At 33.5% G+C, this 18,697-nt stretch overlaps 2 protein-coding genes and 1 pseudogene across 2 annotated transcripts; 1 reads left to right on the top strand and 2 right to left on the bottom strand.

Annotated features, from left to right (window-relative positions):
- The window catches only part of LOC132029947 (uncharacterized protein At4g15970-like), an 81,718-nt pseudogene that overhangs the window by 13,902 nt on the left and 49,119 nt on the right, over positions 1-18,697 (bottom strand).
- On the top strand, positions 12,039-12,663 carry LOC132029958 (uncharacterized). The gene has a single exon (XM_059419380.1). The coding sequence runs from the start codon at positions 12,180-12,182 to the stop codon at positions 12,429-12,431; it is 252 nt and encodes an 83-aa protein (XP_059275363.1). The 5' UTR covers positions 12,039-12,179; the 3' UTR covers positions 12,432-12,663.
- On the bottom strand, positions 17,435-18,096 carry LOC132029959 (uncharacterized). The gene has a single exon (XM_059419381.1). The coding sequence runs from the start codon at positions 17,856-17,858 to the stop codon at positions 17,613-17,615; it is 246 nt and encodes an 81-aa protein (XP_059275364.1). The 5' UTR covers positions 17,859-18,096; the 3' UTR covers positions 17,435-17,612.

The raw sequence follows: 18,697 nt of genomic DNA, 5'->3' as shown, positions 1-18,697 counted from the left end.
CGTAGGCGGAGTTGAGTTCGAGAGTAGATCCGTGACCTTTGCTTATGAGTTTGATATTCCTCTTCAGCATGTTTGCCCCAGTTCACTGCGTAAGATAAAGTTCCACGTTGTGTTGCGTCTCTGTAGATTGTACTTTCTGTCAAAGACTGAAATTCATGTCAAAATTAGTAATAAAGTGGAAAGTATAAAATTGTATGATAGTAAATATGAGTGTGAGAATGAGGATGAAGCCGTGTGGCTTATAATGAGGCAATGTGGCCCAAACGTCGTCTCTGGTTGTCTTCAGGGACTTTGAGTGAATGTGCGTTGCTTATGCTGAATATCTCCGGTTGTATTTGAAGACTTCAATGATGATACGGCCTCCGGTTGTCTTCCGGGACTCGATGATAAATGATATCTGCAGAATTTAAAATAAAATCGTTAAAATAGGTAAAGTAAATGATAAAATAAAGTAGTAGAGTAGAGGGTAAAGTAAAATTGTAGCCGTTCGGCTTATGCGGATGAGGCCGTATAGCCATGCGATGCCTCCGGTTGTCTTCGGGGACTTGATGAAGATTTCCGGAAAGTCGAGCAAAGTTGTAAAGTGAATGACGTCTCCGGTTGTCTTCGGAGCCTCGATGATAATTCTGCAAAGTTCAAGGTAAAATTGTTAAAGTTGGTAAAGTGAATGATAAAGTAGAGAGTAAGGTCATAGTGTAGCCGTCTGGCTTATGCATTTGAGGCTGTGTAGCCGAATGATGCCCCCGGTTGTCTTCAGAGACTTGATGATAATCCATTTGAGGCTGTGTAGCCGAATGATGCCCCCGGTTGTCTTCGGAGACTGATGATAATCCCTGCAAAGTTCAGAATAAAGTCGTTAGAGTTGGTAAAGTGAATGATAAAGTAGAGAGTAAAGTCATAGTGTAGCCGTCTGGCTGATGCATTTGAGGCTGTGTAGCCGAATGATGCCCCCGGTTGTCTTCGGAGACTTGATGATATGATATCTCCAATTGTCTTCGGAGACTTGATGAAGATTCCCGTAAAGTCCGGGGTAAAGTCGTAAAGTGGGTGATGTCTCCGGTTGTTTTCGGAGATTTGATGCAAATCCTGTAAAGTTCAGGACAAAGTAAAGTGAATGATATCTCCGGTTGTTTTCGGAGATTTGATGTAAATTCCCGTAAAGTCCGGGGTAAAGTATGATGTCTCTGTAAAGTTCGCGGTAAAGTCGTTAAAGTATGTAAAGTAAATGATGCAAACCCTGTAAAGTTCAGGTTAATGTTTCCGGTTGTTTTCGGAGACTTGATGCAAATCCTGTAAAGTTCAGGATAATGTCTCCGGTTGTTTTCGGAGGCTTGATGCAATCCTGTAAAGTTCAGGATAATGTCTCCGGTTGTTTTCGGAGACTTGATGCAATCCTGTAAAGTTCAGGATAAAGTAAAGTAGATGACGTCTCCAGTTGTCTTTGGAGACTTAATACAAATCCTGTAAAGTTCAGGATAAGGTAAAGTAAATGATGTCTCCAGTTGTTTTTGGAGACTTAATGTAAATCCTGTAAAGTTCGGGATAAGGTAAAGTAAGTGATGTCTCCGGTTGTCTTTGGAGACTTAATGCAAATCCTGTAAAGTTCAGGATAATGTCTCCGGTTGTATTCGGAGACATGATGCAAACCCTATAAAGTTCAGGATAAAATGTAAAGTGAATGCAAATCCCTGTAAAGTTTAGGTGAAAGTAGGTAAAGTTGGTAAAGCAAATGATAAGGTAGAGATAAATGATAAGGTAGAGAGTAGAGTAAGAGTGTAGCCGTCTGGCTTATGAAAATGAGGCAGTCTGTATAGCCAAAAGATGCCCCCGGTTGTCTTCAGAGACTTAATGATAATTCCTACGGCTTCAAGTGGTACCTCGGACATACCCAAGTATCGACAAGATTTGTTCGTCTTGCTTCAAGTAAAGGTTTTGAACTATACCTATCCTCATGTTTCAAGTGCCCTCACTCGAAAGAAAGTCCCTTTCTCACACATATTCAGTATTTTTTTTTTTTTAAAAAAAAAACTTTGGGACGTCTAGAGAAGTACACTCACACTCAGAAGGATGTTCAATGCATGCAAGTGTGATACCATAGGCTTGGCCGTCATGTAAGTGTCCACTAATGTGAGAACCCTTGGCATAGAATCACGTAGGGCTTGTTATGGGGTTGTAATGTAGGCTTGGGGAAAAGGGTAGGATATTATTTGGATAAGGAGTGACTAATCCTTCCCTGAACGTTGCACTATGTCTGTGCTTGGTATTTGTGTGCTCGACACGCGTCCCTTCGTTTAGTGTCTCTTTCTTTGTACTTGTACGATTTCCTTTGCAAGTTGGAGCCGCCCTTTTTTTTTTTTTTTTTTTTTTTTTTTTTGGAGTTCGGGATTGTATTGCCCGAGACTGTGGGGATTAAGAGAATTGACTTGGGTTATATGCCCGAAGTCTTGATGCTAATTCCGGGTTGTATGCCGGAGTGTGAAAAAAATAAAAAGGAATAACGGGTTGTTTGTCCGAGATCCCGAATTATTATTATTATTATTATTATTATTTTTTTTGAACTCCTTCTTGCTTTGGAGGTCGTTCTTAGCCTTTGTTTTCTGGGACGGTCAAATCCTTTTTTTTTCTTTTTTTTTTTTGAAGCTTCAACTCGGATCTCTATCCGCGGTTGCACGTTTTTAGTGCGCTCAGGGAGGTTGGGCCAAGAGAGTGATAGTGCATGTAAGCACTCAGAAATGGTATAGGCTTATGGTGTGGTTGTCAAAGAAAAGGCTTTAGGCTCAAAGGGAATGCTAGGGATAATGTCATTTGGTAGGCTAGAAAGGCTCAAACGGGTCAAAGAAGGCCTTGATCCTTTCCTATACCAAGTGTTACTCATAATTTCGCCTCAACAGACATTCAAGCCAAGTTCTAGATCACAATGCAATGCAATTGAACGCTGTCTAAAGCTCACCACACAATGCACATGAAACAATGAGGTTAGATTTGTTCTTGTCTTACAAGCAAGCAAGAGAATTTTTGAAGTGTCACTTAAAGTATGAAGAGAGGTGCCAAAAGAATCTATGGTTTACCACGAAGTCAGTCCTCTCCCTTGAATAGTCCATATTTAGGCACGGTTATCCTCAAAACATGCACATAGAGTATGGTTAGTGTCACTTGGGGTCACAATTAATAGCATGTACAAACGAGTTAACAACAAATAAAATAATCAAACAAGCACACAAAGCCTATTTAAACTAAGTCTATTATGGTTAGAACCTAAATTATCCCCAGCAGAGTCGCCAAGCTGTTATACCCTATTTTAACCTAAGTCAAAATAGTTTATAACATCCGGGTAATTCCGGGGTTGCGTAAAGTTATGGAGTCGCCACCTAATTAATTATGGTGAATTAGGGCACCTAAAGTTGATTAAAGTAGTTTTCTAAAGTTAATTTGTTTTTAAAGTCTACGAAACCAAGATTCTGGGTAAGGATTCAACTAACCTAGAGGGAAGGTATTAGGCATCCTCAAGATTCCATTAATAATGGTTAATCCGACCGACTTATGATTAGTTAGGCTAAGTGTAAATGTAATATTATAGAAAAGAGAATAATTTTGTAAGTATTGCTAAGATTATAGATAAATATATAAGAATCTTTACATTTAAGATAGGACTTGTGGGGAAAATAAAGGTATGAACTACGCTTGGGAAAAGAATTAAAAATGGTAATTTATTGCCTTTAAATAGAATCACCATAAAACCTAAAAAAAGTTTTATAAAATAATGTTAAGTTATAATTTTAAAGTAGGTGGATAGTCTCTAGTAGGACACTACGGCTAGGGCAAAATACGAATTTGGAAGGCCAATTTTAAAGTCGGTACAATGTGGTAAACTAATCAACATCCAATTCCATACGTCTAAATGTCGTGTTCTATGTAAGAGGAAGTACTCTATTAATATCTAAAATGAAACCTTAAATGAAACTTAGCTTTAAATTATAGTAACTTAAGTATTAGCCATTAATCATACAAACACAAATAAAAGGTTAGTCACACCAAACATGTAAACAAGCATCATCAACAAGTAAGTTAGCCAAACAAACTCCCGACAGAAAAGATTTGATTATTTCGTAATTTCTCTTTGAACGATGTAAGACTTGAAATGATCGAGGATGCACGGCTCCGTGTGATAGCGGCGTCGTTGAGTCTCAACGTGAAACTCTTCGGCTCCGGTGTTCATGCAAAGGAAAAGAAAAGAAAAGACATTAGGAAAGGGATATCAAAATGCGGTAGATAAATAAAAGAAGAGTAGAACACCACCTAAGACTTGCGCTATCTAGACATGCTCAGGATCCCATAAGAAAGGCTAGCACATTTAGGGATATATAATACATATACCAAGTATGCTACAATGTCTATGCATAGGTCGAATTAAATGGATATCAACTTGGTAGCGCAAGGCGGGTGCCTAGCTTAGACAGAAGATATTAACGTTCTATGAGAGCATACCGATTTAATCAACCAAAATGGACCAAAAACTCATGCTTTTTCTACTAACTAATACCTAAAGAAATTCCAAGTATAAGCATAATGGCATGAAATGCAGGGAAAGTAACAACTAAAGGACTGATTTTACTTAATCTGGAAATAATAATGGAGACTAAATACTAAATGGACCATCATCAGCATTCACATGCATATCTTAAATAAGACAAAACTTAATCTAACATAAACCTCAACTAAACAAAGGACACGTGAAGAACAAACATCATATTTTGGCACAAAAATAAAGGAAAGGCTGATTTAGCTAGATAACTTGAACAACATAAGCTAATCTATAAAAAAATAAGGAGCGAAAACGAGAGAGGACGGGGAAGTAATAAAATGTGAATAATTTGAATTCAAAACTATACGTTAAACTTAATCAGCAAAGAAATAATGTGTTGATAAATGAAGGAAGAGCATATTGATTGTATCTCAAATCATAAACTCTTTATATGTTAACTTAAAGTAGATGCAAGCACACCAAACAGTGAAAGACATTCGTTGAGCATTCATCCACTAATCTCTAACTCAAGATTTAGTTATTCTTTATCATAAGAATGACAATAATAAAATTAACACAAAGCATATCAGAACGAAATCATCACTTCTAATAAAACTTAAAGGGACGACAAATCTGAATTTCATCTTCAGCTTGCAATAAACATGAAGTTAAATCCAAAGCAGAAGTGGAAATAGACAAACACTAATCATCTAACTTAATGAGCTAGCTAATTAGGATTAGAGAACATATGGATGTTACACTAAGAAACACAAATGAGCAATCTAAACATACCAGATTAGAACCGAATTAAACTAAACTAATCTAACTACATAGATTTACACAGAACAGAGCTGAACACAGAACATAAGATAGAGATCAGATCAAATCAACAAACCATATCGACATAGGGTATAATCATTTCATTATATCCAAATTCAAGTGAACTAATTATGTACCAGAATACAATATTCAAAATAAATAGCGCAAAGAGGGACAGTGCCGACCTGTTTTGGGTACAGTGAACTGGGTGTCGAGTCTCGAATCTATACTCGACTCCAAAGTAAAAGCCGAGTTGAATAATTTAACACTTTTAAACGAGTGTTTTCAAGATGTAAACAAAGTATGAATAATTTTAGAGAGGGTTAAAGCTTGTATTTAAAGAAAAGACTTTGTAAAAATACTCGTGTGTTCTTCTCCTTCCTCCCCTTTAAATTTTGAGAACTCAAATAATATTTATAGAATGAATCAAAGAGGGTTTCGTTTGGGCGGGATTTCAGGTGGAGAGCCGTTTGAATCACAATCAAATTTTAAAGTTGGTCTCTTTCGGAAATCTCAAAAGTTGTTTGGCCATTTGTGTTGACTAGATCAGAGTTGCATAGAAAAGAAACGTTCAGCCCCAAATGGTAGTGGTGGTGATGATAAAAAGGGGAAAGAGATGGAAGAGAGAGTGTGCGTTGCATGATAATGGAATGGCAAAGTCTGTTAAGGGCTAAAGGAAGACTGAATTTTGCTAAATGGAGGGAGGGAGAGAGAGTAGAGAAGAGAGATGAGGGTCGGCTGTTGGTTGAAAGGAAGTAGGTTTTACTTTTGTTTTGGCTGATGTAGTAATTGGGTCGGACGGGTCGGGTAGAAGGTGTGGGCTGGAGCGGGTAGTTTAGGATTGTGGGCTTGTTTTATTGGTCCGAAAAAATGGGCTGGTCCTTTGGACTTTGTAAAAATGGCTGAAATTGTTGAGTCTCTATTTAATTATTTTGGGCTTCTAATTTAATAACTAGTACAATGTATACTATGTGAATTTAAATAGTAATTGATAAATGATTTAACAAAATAAAAATTAATTTGACGAGTACAAATCCTAAAATGAGCGATGACGGACCATTTAAAATTGTGATAAAGTACTGCTAGTAATGTTTGAAAATAAAAATAGCGAAAATAAAGTATTTAGCCCGTCGATAAATTTAGAAGCCCGAGGGAATCAATTAGCATAAAGGAGGGACAAAATTGGATGTTAACGACAATTATAGATAAAACAAATTGTTACAAAGAAATCAAAATTAGAAAGATATATGTTATATCATTAATCACCAAATTTTAATTCTGAAATGAAAATATAAAGAAAACAATAACCAGAGACTGCAAAGGAGAGTAAATAAGTAAAGTATTGACAATGAAGGAAAACGGGGATAAAAGTCACTCTCTCCCTTCACTTTTACTTGTCGACGTTAACATATCAAGAAAAAAATTCTTCTTTTATTTTACCCTTCACATTAATTATTCATTTCCAAATCATTTTTTGAGGCTATTGAGACTATACACCAATAAATATGGATAGTATGATAAAATATAGTATACTTTATTTATTAATTCTCAAAGAACGTGAAAAGTGAACAAGTTATGTGTAGGAGAATTAAAATAAGTTTTGGTACAAATTTGCATTGCTATTGTTCATCATCTCTTCACGTTTAAAGTATGGACAAAGAAAAAAACGGGGATAAAAGTCACTCCCTCTGTTTATTTTTACTTGTCCACATTAACATATCAAGAGAAAGAAACTAATATGGTAATTATTAATTAGTATGAAACTTCAATTATGTTGATTGTGTATAAAGATAACGACTACGCATATATTATAGGCATATATATTTGTATACATGTCATCCTTTTTCTTGTATTCCCTTATTTATCATGGCGACCATTAAGCTAGGCAACGCAAGAAGAGTGAGGAGAATCATGCAGAAGGGGCTGACCATTAATTTTCATGAAATTAATGAGTGAATATTTGTGTGTTCTTATTATTAATTTCACCCTTTAATTACTCATTTTCAAATTATTTTTGAAGGCTATTGAGACTTACACTAATAAATATGAATATTATGGTAAAATATATACTTTCTCTGTCCCATATTACTTGTCACTTTCCCTTTTGCACGCCCGTTAAGAAATCAGAAGTAAAAGATGTATTTTACTATCTTACCCCTATCTCTCTCCAATAAATACATTCTAATCAAAATTGACTATTTTTAAGAACATTTATTACTAAGGGTATGATGGGAAAGATTTAATTAATTTTATCTTGGTTTTGTAAATGAATAAGTAATTTGGACATATATTTTTAGTAATGTGGCCAAGTAATATGAGACGGAGAGGATAAGATGTAAAACATTTAATTGCTTTTATTTTGGTTCTGTAAATGAACAAGTAATTTGGACATATATTTTTAGTAATATTGAGTACTTCATTTATGAACAAGTAAAAGTGCACGGACGAAATAAATAAATGTCGGACAATTAAAATTGAAATGCATACTTGTATACATGAGCAGAGAATAAATATTCAGTAAAAAAATAGTTTAGTAATGTGGCCAAGTAATATGGAATGGAGGGAGTACTTCATTTATTAATTCTTAAAGAACTTGAAAAGTCAACAAGTATAAGTGCACGGAGGAAATAAATGTGCCGGAGAATTAAATTTGAAGTGCATACGTGTATACATGAGAAGAGATAAATATTCAATACTATGACATATGACCACGCGGGATAAAAAAGTAGTTGGTTAAAATGTACAATTTATATAGCTTGTGGTACAAATTTCTATTGCCGTGTTAGTCCTATCTTCACACTTAGATATATTAGAAATAGAAAAGAAGAAAAATATAGAATAGAAAAATAGACATATATTTTTAGTAATGTGACCAAGTAATATGGATGAAGGGAGTACTTCATTTTTATTAATTCTTAAAGAATGTGAAAAGTCGAGTATAGTAATGTGGCCAAGTAATATGAGACGAAGGGAGTATTTCATTTATTAATTCTTAAAGAACGTGAAAAATCAAGTAATGTGGTCAAGAAATATGGGATGGAAGGAGTACTTCATTTATTAATTCTTAAATAACGTGAAAAGTCAAAAGTGAACAAGTAAAAGTGCACGGAGAAAATAAATATGTGTCGGATAATTAAAATTGAAGTGCATACATGTATACATGGGAAGGGAATAAATATTAAGTACTATGACATATGTCTACGTGGGATATAAAAATAGTTGGTTAAACTGTACAATTTATATAATTTATGGTACAAGCATTCATTGTGTGTATAATTTTTAAAGCCCATGGTACAACCATGGGAAGCTGTGTTCGTCCCTTTACCACATTTGTCTATACATGAGAAGAGAATAAATATTCAGCTAGAACACGAAAAGTCAAAAGTGAACAAGTAAAAGTGCACGGAGGAAATAAATGTGTCGGAGAATTAAATTTGAAGTATATAAGTCTATACATGAGAAGGGAATAGATATTAAGTACTATGACATATGTCTACGTGGGATATAAAAATAGTTGGTTAAACTGTACAATTTATATAACTTATGGTACAAGCATTCATTGCGTGTATAATTTTTAAAGCCCATGGTACAACCATGGGAAGCTGTGTTCGTCCCTTTACCACATTTATATATAATAGAAATAAATATAAATATAATAGAAAAGTAAAGTAAAGTAATATAGCTTAACATATCATAAAATAATTTTTAAATTTATTTCGAATTGTGAAATCAAGTTTGTCATAAGCATAATTACTTATTGTTACAAGTTAAACTGATGGTGTAGAACATGTTGTAAACTGTGACTACACTAAACTCGCACAGTCTGCTAAACCATGGAATACTTTGACTAGTTCACAATTCCTAGAACCATTACTACTATAGATTCTCGAATCACTAGGCTTAGAAGTTACAAAACTTAACCGTGTTCTCCAATTTCTGTTTTCTATTTACCCCCTGCCGAGCGAAGAACTGGATTGTCAAAGCTACCAGTTAAAGTTAATTAGGTACTTACAGTAGCATACGGAGTATTGTAACAATTTCAACTAAGATCTTTGAATTTTCTACAAGTCCTTGAAGTGTTCTAATAATACATTTCAGCCCCTAGACCAGCTTTGTGACGTAGACCATATATAATGAATTAATTACAAATCTCATAACTGTTGGAAATATCAGAGGCCACAACTTTTTGTACCCAGAGAAAAAAATCTCTCAAACATTTGTTTCATCTCAGAAATTTAAATAGTTAACTATTTTTAAAAAATTGTAACATTAACAAATGCAACTTCGAGCAACATGTAACTTCTAAAAACATCGACGGCACTGCATTCTTAGATTTCAATATGGCGTCACTACAACATAATCCATATATAGCTACACTGAGTCTTAAGGATCTGCCATGAGAAAACTTTAATTTCTTAAAAGAGTTCATTGTTATGGTACAATGAACTTCCATTTCTATATACATAGTACAGACTCTCCTAGAGACTCCACTGATTTAGAAGAAACTAACCAAACAAAAAAGAAGAGAAATATTTACAGTAAAATAACTACTAATATTAGGCCAGAGTCAAAAAGATGGATTATTTGGGTCCCCAGAAGATAAGGTGCATAATATTTTCAGCCTTTTCAGCCTCCCTAACCCTTCTCTTCTGATCATCCATTAATGCCTTCTTCCCTGAATCTCCTTTGCCGGAAAACCATCTCAGCCTGCCTTGATTGCCGGATTCCGATGAGGAACTTGTCTGAGAAGGCTTCATTCCTGCCACCATCATGTTTTTTCTAGTAGTGTAATAGTCCTTGAAGTAGTCTAATTACGTTTCTCTAGGAAATTCTTTAAGAGTAGGGAACTCAGTACTACTGAGTACTAATCTAAAAAATAGGGAAGATTTAGAGATTTTGAAACTTGAAAGAGTCTTTTTAAAATCCTACTTACTTAATTTGGTTATGCTTTGAGAGTTGTTACACTTGGTTTAGTTGCTAAATCTTAAGTGGAAATGCACATGGTTTTCGCTGGCTTTATATAGAAGCATGGAGGGCTTTAACACGTGTGGTTTTTTGTTTGCTTTTGTTTTCTTGAAAGCCCTTTATTATGAAGAAACCAGTGGTTTTGGTCCCCAGATTTGTTTAGCCATTTTTCTCCAATATAAGCCTAATCACAATCAGTTTAATGAATATATTAATTGTCAAGACCTTTATTATAGCATATAGCCGCCTATGGTATTTAGTAAATTGAAAGTACCATGTGGTAGGATTGTTTATATCATGACTACTAATTTCAAAGAGATTCAGAAGCCTAAAAATACTTTAGCCAAATACACGGTTCCTTAAACTTGTTTAATACTTTTCTATTATATCTTAATTAATTTTAGTACTTATTAAATACTTAAACTCGAGTTAAACTATATTTATTAAACATAATTTGATAAGGTGGCATATACATGTCACCTTTTTTCAGAGTGTGAAAGATCAATTTTTTCTTTGTAATTCTTTTCCAGAGCATAAGAGACCACTATGATTCCCGAACAATGGAACTTCCATGATATCCAATCAATCTAGCCCTTACGGTACGTGAGAACTTAATAACTTTTCTAAATATCATGTATTTATATTAAGAAAATTATAAATAATTAATGATGAATGCAATTATAATTTTACATTAATTTAAAATCATTAAAAAAATTATTAAATTTTAAAATCTGAATCCGCCTCTGACAACCTAATCGAAGAAGAAAGAAGGGCATATATTAGGGGAAGAAAATGTAGGGGGGATGGGCAAGAAGATGAAAGAGGGATGGGTCTAGGATAAGAAGAAGGGGGGAAGGGATCTGTGGAGATCGAAGATCACTCACTTAATGAAAATCTTGTCATACCATATTTTGTATCTAGTTTGCACTCTTGTCCATCGAATACTTTTATGGGGTGGGTGCGGTACATGGTGATGATAGGGAGATTTGTTCAATGAGGAGATGGAGACGACGACGACAGGTTATGGGATTTTTCAGTGACCTTCATGCATCAAACAAGGTTTAGAATTATCTAATTTGTGTTTAGTAGGTACATTTTGTTTATAACATGAAGTGTTTAATAAATGCTAGCGCCTAGCTCTAGTTCAGAATTTTAGAAGTCAAAATAAAAATATTTAACAAGCTTAAGGGGCCACTAATGTATTTTGGCTAAATTCTTTTATTCGTGGGAATTAGCTAGAATATATCTCCTGGGATGTACTCATGTAGCAAATTTGTTTAATGTTGTTTCACCTCAGTGCCACTAAAATAGTGAATAAGTTGGTTTCCCAACAATTGCCAAACTGAAAAAAAGTAAATCACAGTTAGGTAAATTTTGACTAATATGTTTCAATTAAAATCTTGACTTTTTAAGTAAAGAATAAAAAGAACCTCTTAAAAGCTCCTAAACTTACTGAGGGCTAAAACCAGTTGCGGTGGTGCAATATCTTGTTTTCTTCTGAAAAATAACGTAGAAATCAGCTACTCCTGCTAAATTCATTCCCCTTTTCTACAAGGACAAAATAACTAGAAAACAAATTAATTTAAAATTAAAAAATTAAATACTAAATAAAAAACTAGAAAACCACTTGCTGCAATGCGGGAGAGCACACAGTTAGCTTAAAGAGCCAGTAGTTTATCACTCTTTAGCTACTATACTCCAAAGTCTTCTCTCTTCAGTGTACCTATAAATTCAGCCTTAAGCCCAAACTCTAAGCATCAACTTCAAAGCCAACAAATCTACTAAGCAATAAAAAGATCAGAGAACCAGCCAATTTATATACAAAACCAAAGCAAACAAAGAGAAGTTAATTTTTAGAAGAAATTAAATCAGAATGAGTTCAAGCAGGAGAGCGTGGATAGTAGCAGCCAGTGTTGGAGCAGTTGAAGCATTAAAAGATCAAGTTGGATTGTGTAGATGGAATTACCCATTGAGGTCTTTGGCACAACACACAAAGAATAACATCAGATCTTACTCTCAAGCTAAGAAACTTTCTACTTCACTGATTGCAAATAGTGACAAGGCAAATCAATCTGAAGAATCTTTGAGGAAAGTTATGTACTTGAGCTGTTGGGGTCCCAATTAATTATCTTTTTTCCTAATACCTTCAAGTCATTTTTTCAGACCTGAAAGAGTTTCAAACGAAAAGAAAGAAAAAAAGTATGGCTATGATTGTAAATATTAAGTAGAATTTATGTCATGCACTCATGCCCCCTCTAGAGAAGCATGTACTGTTTCGAATCATCCCAAGGATGACAATGAAATTATGAAATACTGTAGATATTTTGATTATGATATGAAAATTCGACTAATATTTTTGCATCACTTCGACATGCTTGCAGATATTACTCCTACTTAATTAGTTTGAAAACCTAGAGTAAGTGTAGATTGAGTGACAAGTTGCAAAAACTACTTAATTTGATTAAAACAGTACAGGAAGAACTATAAATTAAAAATGGTGCAAGGATACACATAGAACCAGCCATATGTCAAAGCACGCATCTGTACTCCGAAATATGATCATAAACAAAGAATTTCCCCTTTATTTTCCTCTGTATCAGCATTATTCTCAGCTAAGACGGAGTGTTTTCCTCTGTTTGCTACCTCTAAAAACCCAATTTCATTTAATGGGGTCAAGTTAGAATTCTACTTCATCACAGGGGAAAAAGGTTCTTCTGATTACTCGATATATGACGTTTTTGTCACTATGTTTTTTAATTTTTTTGTAATTACTATGTATCTTTGTGAGATAATTAATGATTTGATATTTGGTTCTTTCTATATTTTTACAGATACCTTCATTTGTCATTTTAGCAGAGCTGAAGGTTTTCTAGGACAGAAAGAAAAAAGAAAAAAATGTATGGCTAATTGGCTGTGATTGTAAATAGTGTTTAAGTCATGCCACCTCTAGAGAAGCATGTATTATTTCGAATCATTCGAAGAATGACATGAAATTATGAAGTGCTATGTACTGTGTACATATTATGATGATATTACAGATCGACTAGTATTATCACTTCGACTTGCCAATAATACTTCTACTTATAAATAAATAAACAAATCAATCTGAATACACAAATGAATAGTGAAGAAATATGGTAAAGAAGTCTCATCTCCAGTGGTCGTGATTTGAAACTAAGAAGGAAGAACATCTTAAAAGATTAAGTGTAAATTGAGTGAAACAAGTTTTGCATAAACGATTTAATTTGATTACAACAGTACTTAAAAGAAGTAAAAATTCAAAATGTGCAGTTTGTGTCCTCCCTAAGTTTGAAGATATATAGACCCGGCCATATGTCAATTAATTTGCACACATCGGTACTCCGAAAAAGGATCATAAACAAAACTGTGCAGTGTTTTCCTTTGATTGCACCCTCTAAAAACCCAAATTTGTTCAATTGGTTCAAAGTTAGAATTCTGCATCCTCACAGCAGAGGAAATGTTTATCTGATTACCCCAATTCTTTATTTTATATTTCCTTACCGATATGAGGTTTTTGTCACTATCTATTTTTTATTTTCGCAACTGCTATATATCTTTGTGAAATAATAATAACTCTTTTATTTGCTTTTATATAATAAGTTTCTGTATTATAACAAGAACAGTATTTACCACTAGTCAGTACGGCAATATTATGCAGTTTTTCACGTCACATATTAAACTAAAGTACGTAACTCCAAACATTTCGGTGGTTCCCTTTTCAAGATCATTTCCCATGGTTTGGGCCCAAGTGGATTTTCTTTAGGGAAACTTACAAAACAAATTCTGCCTTTTAATAAAAACACAACAATTTATACTACTTTTTCTATATTTACAAATCGTAGCTAGTTTTTGTTGTATTTAGTTGTATTTCGCGTTTTTGAAATATAGAGAAATACGGAAATACAAAATGGGAGAGTTCACATTTTTGAAATATCTTTGAAATACAAAATCAAAGATAGTAAAAATAGGTATTTATGGAATAGATTCTCTTCTTTCATTTTAAATGGTAAGTCAAATTAAATCAACCATGTATGACGCATAACTGTCGAAGTTCCATAACAACCCACGTTTCTCTCTCCAAATTACTCCATTCCAAACTTTTAGAGATACTTCCAAATACAGAAAAATATACACCGAAATACAATGAAATATGGTTGATTGTTTAAGAAATATAAAATTGTAGTATGTGTATGTACAATGGAATACAATGAAATATATCGAAATCTTGTTTTTAGAAATTAGAAATACATTGAAATACAACGAAATATACTTGAAATATATTTCCCAAGATTTTTCATTTCACTGTTTCTAACCGAAGATCAATCATAGTTGTCCGACCAACATTATCCTTAGTAGAAACAACGAAATTCATCCATTACCTTATTCACCAACCCGCCCATCAAGATAACATGATATCGTAACGGTAGAGGCAACAATATATCTTTGAGGCATTTCATCAAACACCTTCTTCGCATCATTATATCTCTAAGTGCCATACTTACTTGAAAAGATTGTAACTTGAGCATATGCATATCTTAACGAGAAGGAAAAAAAAATATTAACACGATTTGCGGAGTAGTTGAGTTCCAACATATTTGAGTCGCATTTACATCAGTAATAACTCGAAAAGTAGGGAATTGAAATCAACTTCTACTAGATCATTGAATCGGATATATACGTGCAATCACAAAAAGCTTAAGCTTTATGGTTGTGATGTTCATTATTCCAAATCCGATCAACTTGCTCGATAACCGTCCGGATACGAGAAGAAGCCATGGATTCGGCATCACCGATGGCAATAGGAGAGAGAATTTTTTTCGGCATCACCGACGGCAAGAGCGCGGCCTTAGGCGCGGTGGCGCGAGGAGATGTCGGAGCGAGGCGGCGTGAGGGGAAAGGGAAAGGAAAGAGAGAGAGAATTTTTAGGGTCGGAGAAGATGATGAATGTGTAGTGAGGGAGAATAAAGAGAGATACATGTATTTCAAAAGTTCTTTGGATTAGTTATGAAATGTAATTTTGGAAAAATAAAGCTACAAAAATTAAATAAAAAAATAAGATAGTTATTATTCATAAATAAGTCTTAAAGGTAGCTATGACAGGTAAAAATTCCATTTTATTATTTATTGCTTGTGATTTTTTTTCTTAGAAGAAGACAGGAGTTGGACTACCCGGCACTCTTTGTTACTACTCCAGTTGTTTAATTGCACGAGCCCTTAATTTAGAGCCCGTTTGGATTGGCTTATAAGATACTTATAAGCTATTTTTAATTTTTTTGAGTGATTGACTGGCTAGCTTAAAGTTATTTTGTGCAAAAATAAGCCTAAAAAAATAATTGGGTGCATTTGGCTTAGCTTATCTAAAAGCGACTTATAAGTTGAAAACGACTTATAAGCCAAAAAAAAAAGTTAGCCTACCCCAACTTATTTTTTTTAATTTATAAATAACTTCCAACTTATAAAACTTATTTTAAGCCCATCCAAACAGGCTCTTACTAAAGTTTAGGCGCTCTGAACCTGGATGGTTCTAAGAAATTCACTTGATCTTATGTTGAAGTCACATACTCCATCTGTTTTAATTAATGTGAATCTTTTACTATTTGAAAAATCTACTAAGTGTTTTTTTTACCACATTTTGCCTACACTTTTTCTAAATTATCTTAATTATAAATTATCATGACTTATAGTACATTCTAAATATATAAATTTTATTTTTATAAACTTAAAAATTTTATGTCCAAATTTAAGGTTAAAGTTATAAAATTTGACTCTCGTATTCGGAAAAAGTTCACATAAATTGAAACAGAGGGAGTAGTTACCAAAAGAAAATAGTGTAGTGAATTTTGTGATACTAAATAATACTCTTTCCGTCTCATAATAAGTGTCACCTTAGCCAAAAACATGCATATTAAGAAACCAATAATACTATGTGAAGTTTACCAAATCACCTCTATATAAATAAAAAAAATATTATTTTTCCTCCTGATTAGAGCATGTACAAGTAGTGAACCTTTTGACATTGAGAATCTAACAATACTAAGTTACTATGTGATTTTTCTAATCATCATTTTGATGTTACTTTAACTTATCTTTTTGTCTAGGGTTAAAATTGAAAAAAACTTGTCAATTTATGTTTTGATTTTTTAAGGTAACACTTATTATGAGATATTTTTTTTTTATTAAAGTGATACTTATTATGGGATGGAAGGAGTAGTAGTTAGATAATTTTTAGGTTATCTATTCATAGAGTGACATGGGGTGATGTGTAAAATAAATAAATAATACAATATGTAACAAAGATGCACAGGAATTGGCAAGATAAAAGAAAACCCACTTGCGCCCAAACCATGGGAAAGGATCTTGAAAATGAAACTACATATATTTTGGACTGGCGTGCTTTCCAGTGTCACACGGTTGAACATAAGAGAGTTGTCTCTACAAATCTTATCTTGTTTCTCAAAGCACTTAAATGGAATATTTTATTTTTCACTTAAATGGAATTAATATACCGTTTGTGTTTATGAATTTTAGATTTGTATTTCATCCAATCCGTAACTAAAAGTCTAATTACAAATGCAGGTCTATGGGAGAAGAACAAAGATCGTAGATTCGTTGGTGGGAAATTAGACATTCACCTAATTGAAACAGCAAATCTCTGCACAAGGTAGAATAATTTCAAAAAGAGCAAAGTAATGTACTAAAGTTACCTTATACAATTAAACGACTACATAGATACTGTTAACATTGCGATAAAGTAAATCCTAAATTCTAATTTTGATCCAATTGAATGAAACTGGAGTTTTTTGAGGGAGCCATCAAAAGGAAAGCACCTTTTACAGATTTGTGCTTGACATACATACTTCTTGGACGTGTCCTAGACCGGGGCTAATTAATTTTTTGCCCATTTAGAACTTGTAAAGTTTAACTCTATAGTATATCGTATCGAACTTTTTTTTTTTTTTTTTTTTTTTAAAGTTCTCAATTTGATTTAACTTGATCTTTTATGTTACAGCAAGAGAAGGGTAACCATCAGAGAATAAATGCTCCTTCAATTTGCTGAATGATATACTATTTATATGTTTCGGATCATAAAATAAATAGTACTCAGTATTCATCAACATATCAACAGCATTTCATAGGTCATAGTTTGTCAAAGATATCGAAATACATGGCTCTCTTGAGGTGGAATGCCATTCAATATTCTATTTACAATCATAGCCCTACATTCTTTTTCTCTCCAGCTCTACAAAAATTACAGTAAGATTCTGCAAAGAAACTTCAATTGGGACTAACAGCTCAAGTACATAACTGTCCTCAAAGACTCTTCAGATTGTTTTGCCTTGTCGCTCCTTGCAATAAGTGAAGAAGAAGAAGAAAGTTTCTTAGCTTGAGAGTAAGATCTCAAGTTATTCTTTGTGTGTTGTGCCAAAGACCTCAATGGGTAATTCCATCTACACAATCCAACTTGATCTTTTAAGGCTTCAACTGCTCCAACACTGGCTGCTACTATCCACGCTCTCCTGCTTGAACTCATTTTGATTTAATTTCTTCTAAAATTAACCCCTTTTTTTTTTTCTGCTTTGGTTTTGATGTATGAATTGGTTATGTGGTCTTTTGATTGCTAGTCAATTTGATGATTTTGAATATGATGTTTGGGGTTTGAGGCAAAAGCCGAATTTATAGGAATGTATTGAGAGATCAGAAATTTGAGGAAGTTGTTGGAGAGTGATAAACCAGTGTCTCTCTGGCAAACTGTGTGCTTTGGACAGTTATGCTGCCAGTGGTTTTCTAGTTATCTTATCCTTTACAAAAGGGAAATTTATTTATTTATTTATTCTTTGTTTATTAGAGGAAAAGACAAAGGGGGTGGAACGTAGCCTTCGTTTACTGAAGTTTTGGAGCTTTGAACCTGGATGGTTCCAATTTTTCTTCTTTTTGCGGATATTTGTGCTGTTCATTCCCGAAATTACGATAGGTTTTAGTTTTTTTTTTTTTTTTTTTTTTTTCGTGTCTCTTAATATTAATTGTTTAACCTTTAACTTTGAAATGTATCCTTTTTTTTAAATCATTCAATTGTTCATGTATTGCGATAAATTAATATTCTTACTATTACTTTATATTTAAGGTAAGGTAATATAATTCAAAAAACGGAAAAGGCTCATAAATACTGCTTTACCGGCCCAAAAGGCCATAAATCTCCTCCTTCCACTTTTTGGCCTAAAAATATCCTTCCATCCACTTTTTGAGTCTAAAAAATACCCAAGGTTTGTTTTTGCTCAAATATACCCCTCAAACTAACAAGTTAAAATTAACTCTTTTAAAAAGCCAAATGGCATTTTGTAATTGGTCAATAATAAAATTTAAGTAATTTAA

The sequence above is a fragment of the Lycium ferocissimum genome, chromosome 9 (assembly GCF_029784015.1).
Source record: "Lycium ferocissimum isolate CSIRO_LF1 chromosome 9, AGI_CSIRO_Lferr_CH_V1, whole genome shotgun sequence".
In the NCBI taxonomy this organism is placed as follows: domain Eukaryota; kingdom Viridiplantae; phylum Streptophyta; class Magnoliopsida; order Solanales; family Solanaceae; genus Lycium; species Lycium ferocissimum.
The sequence above is the reverse complement of the archived record's forward strand: the minus strand, read 5'-3'. Positions and strand labels throughout refer to the sequence as shown.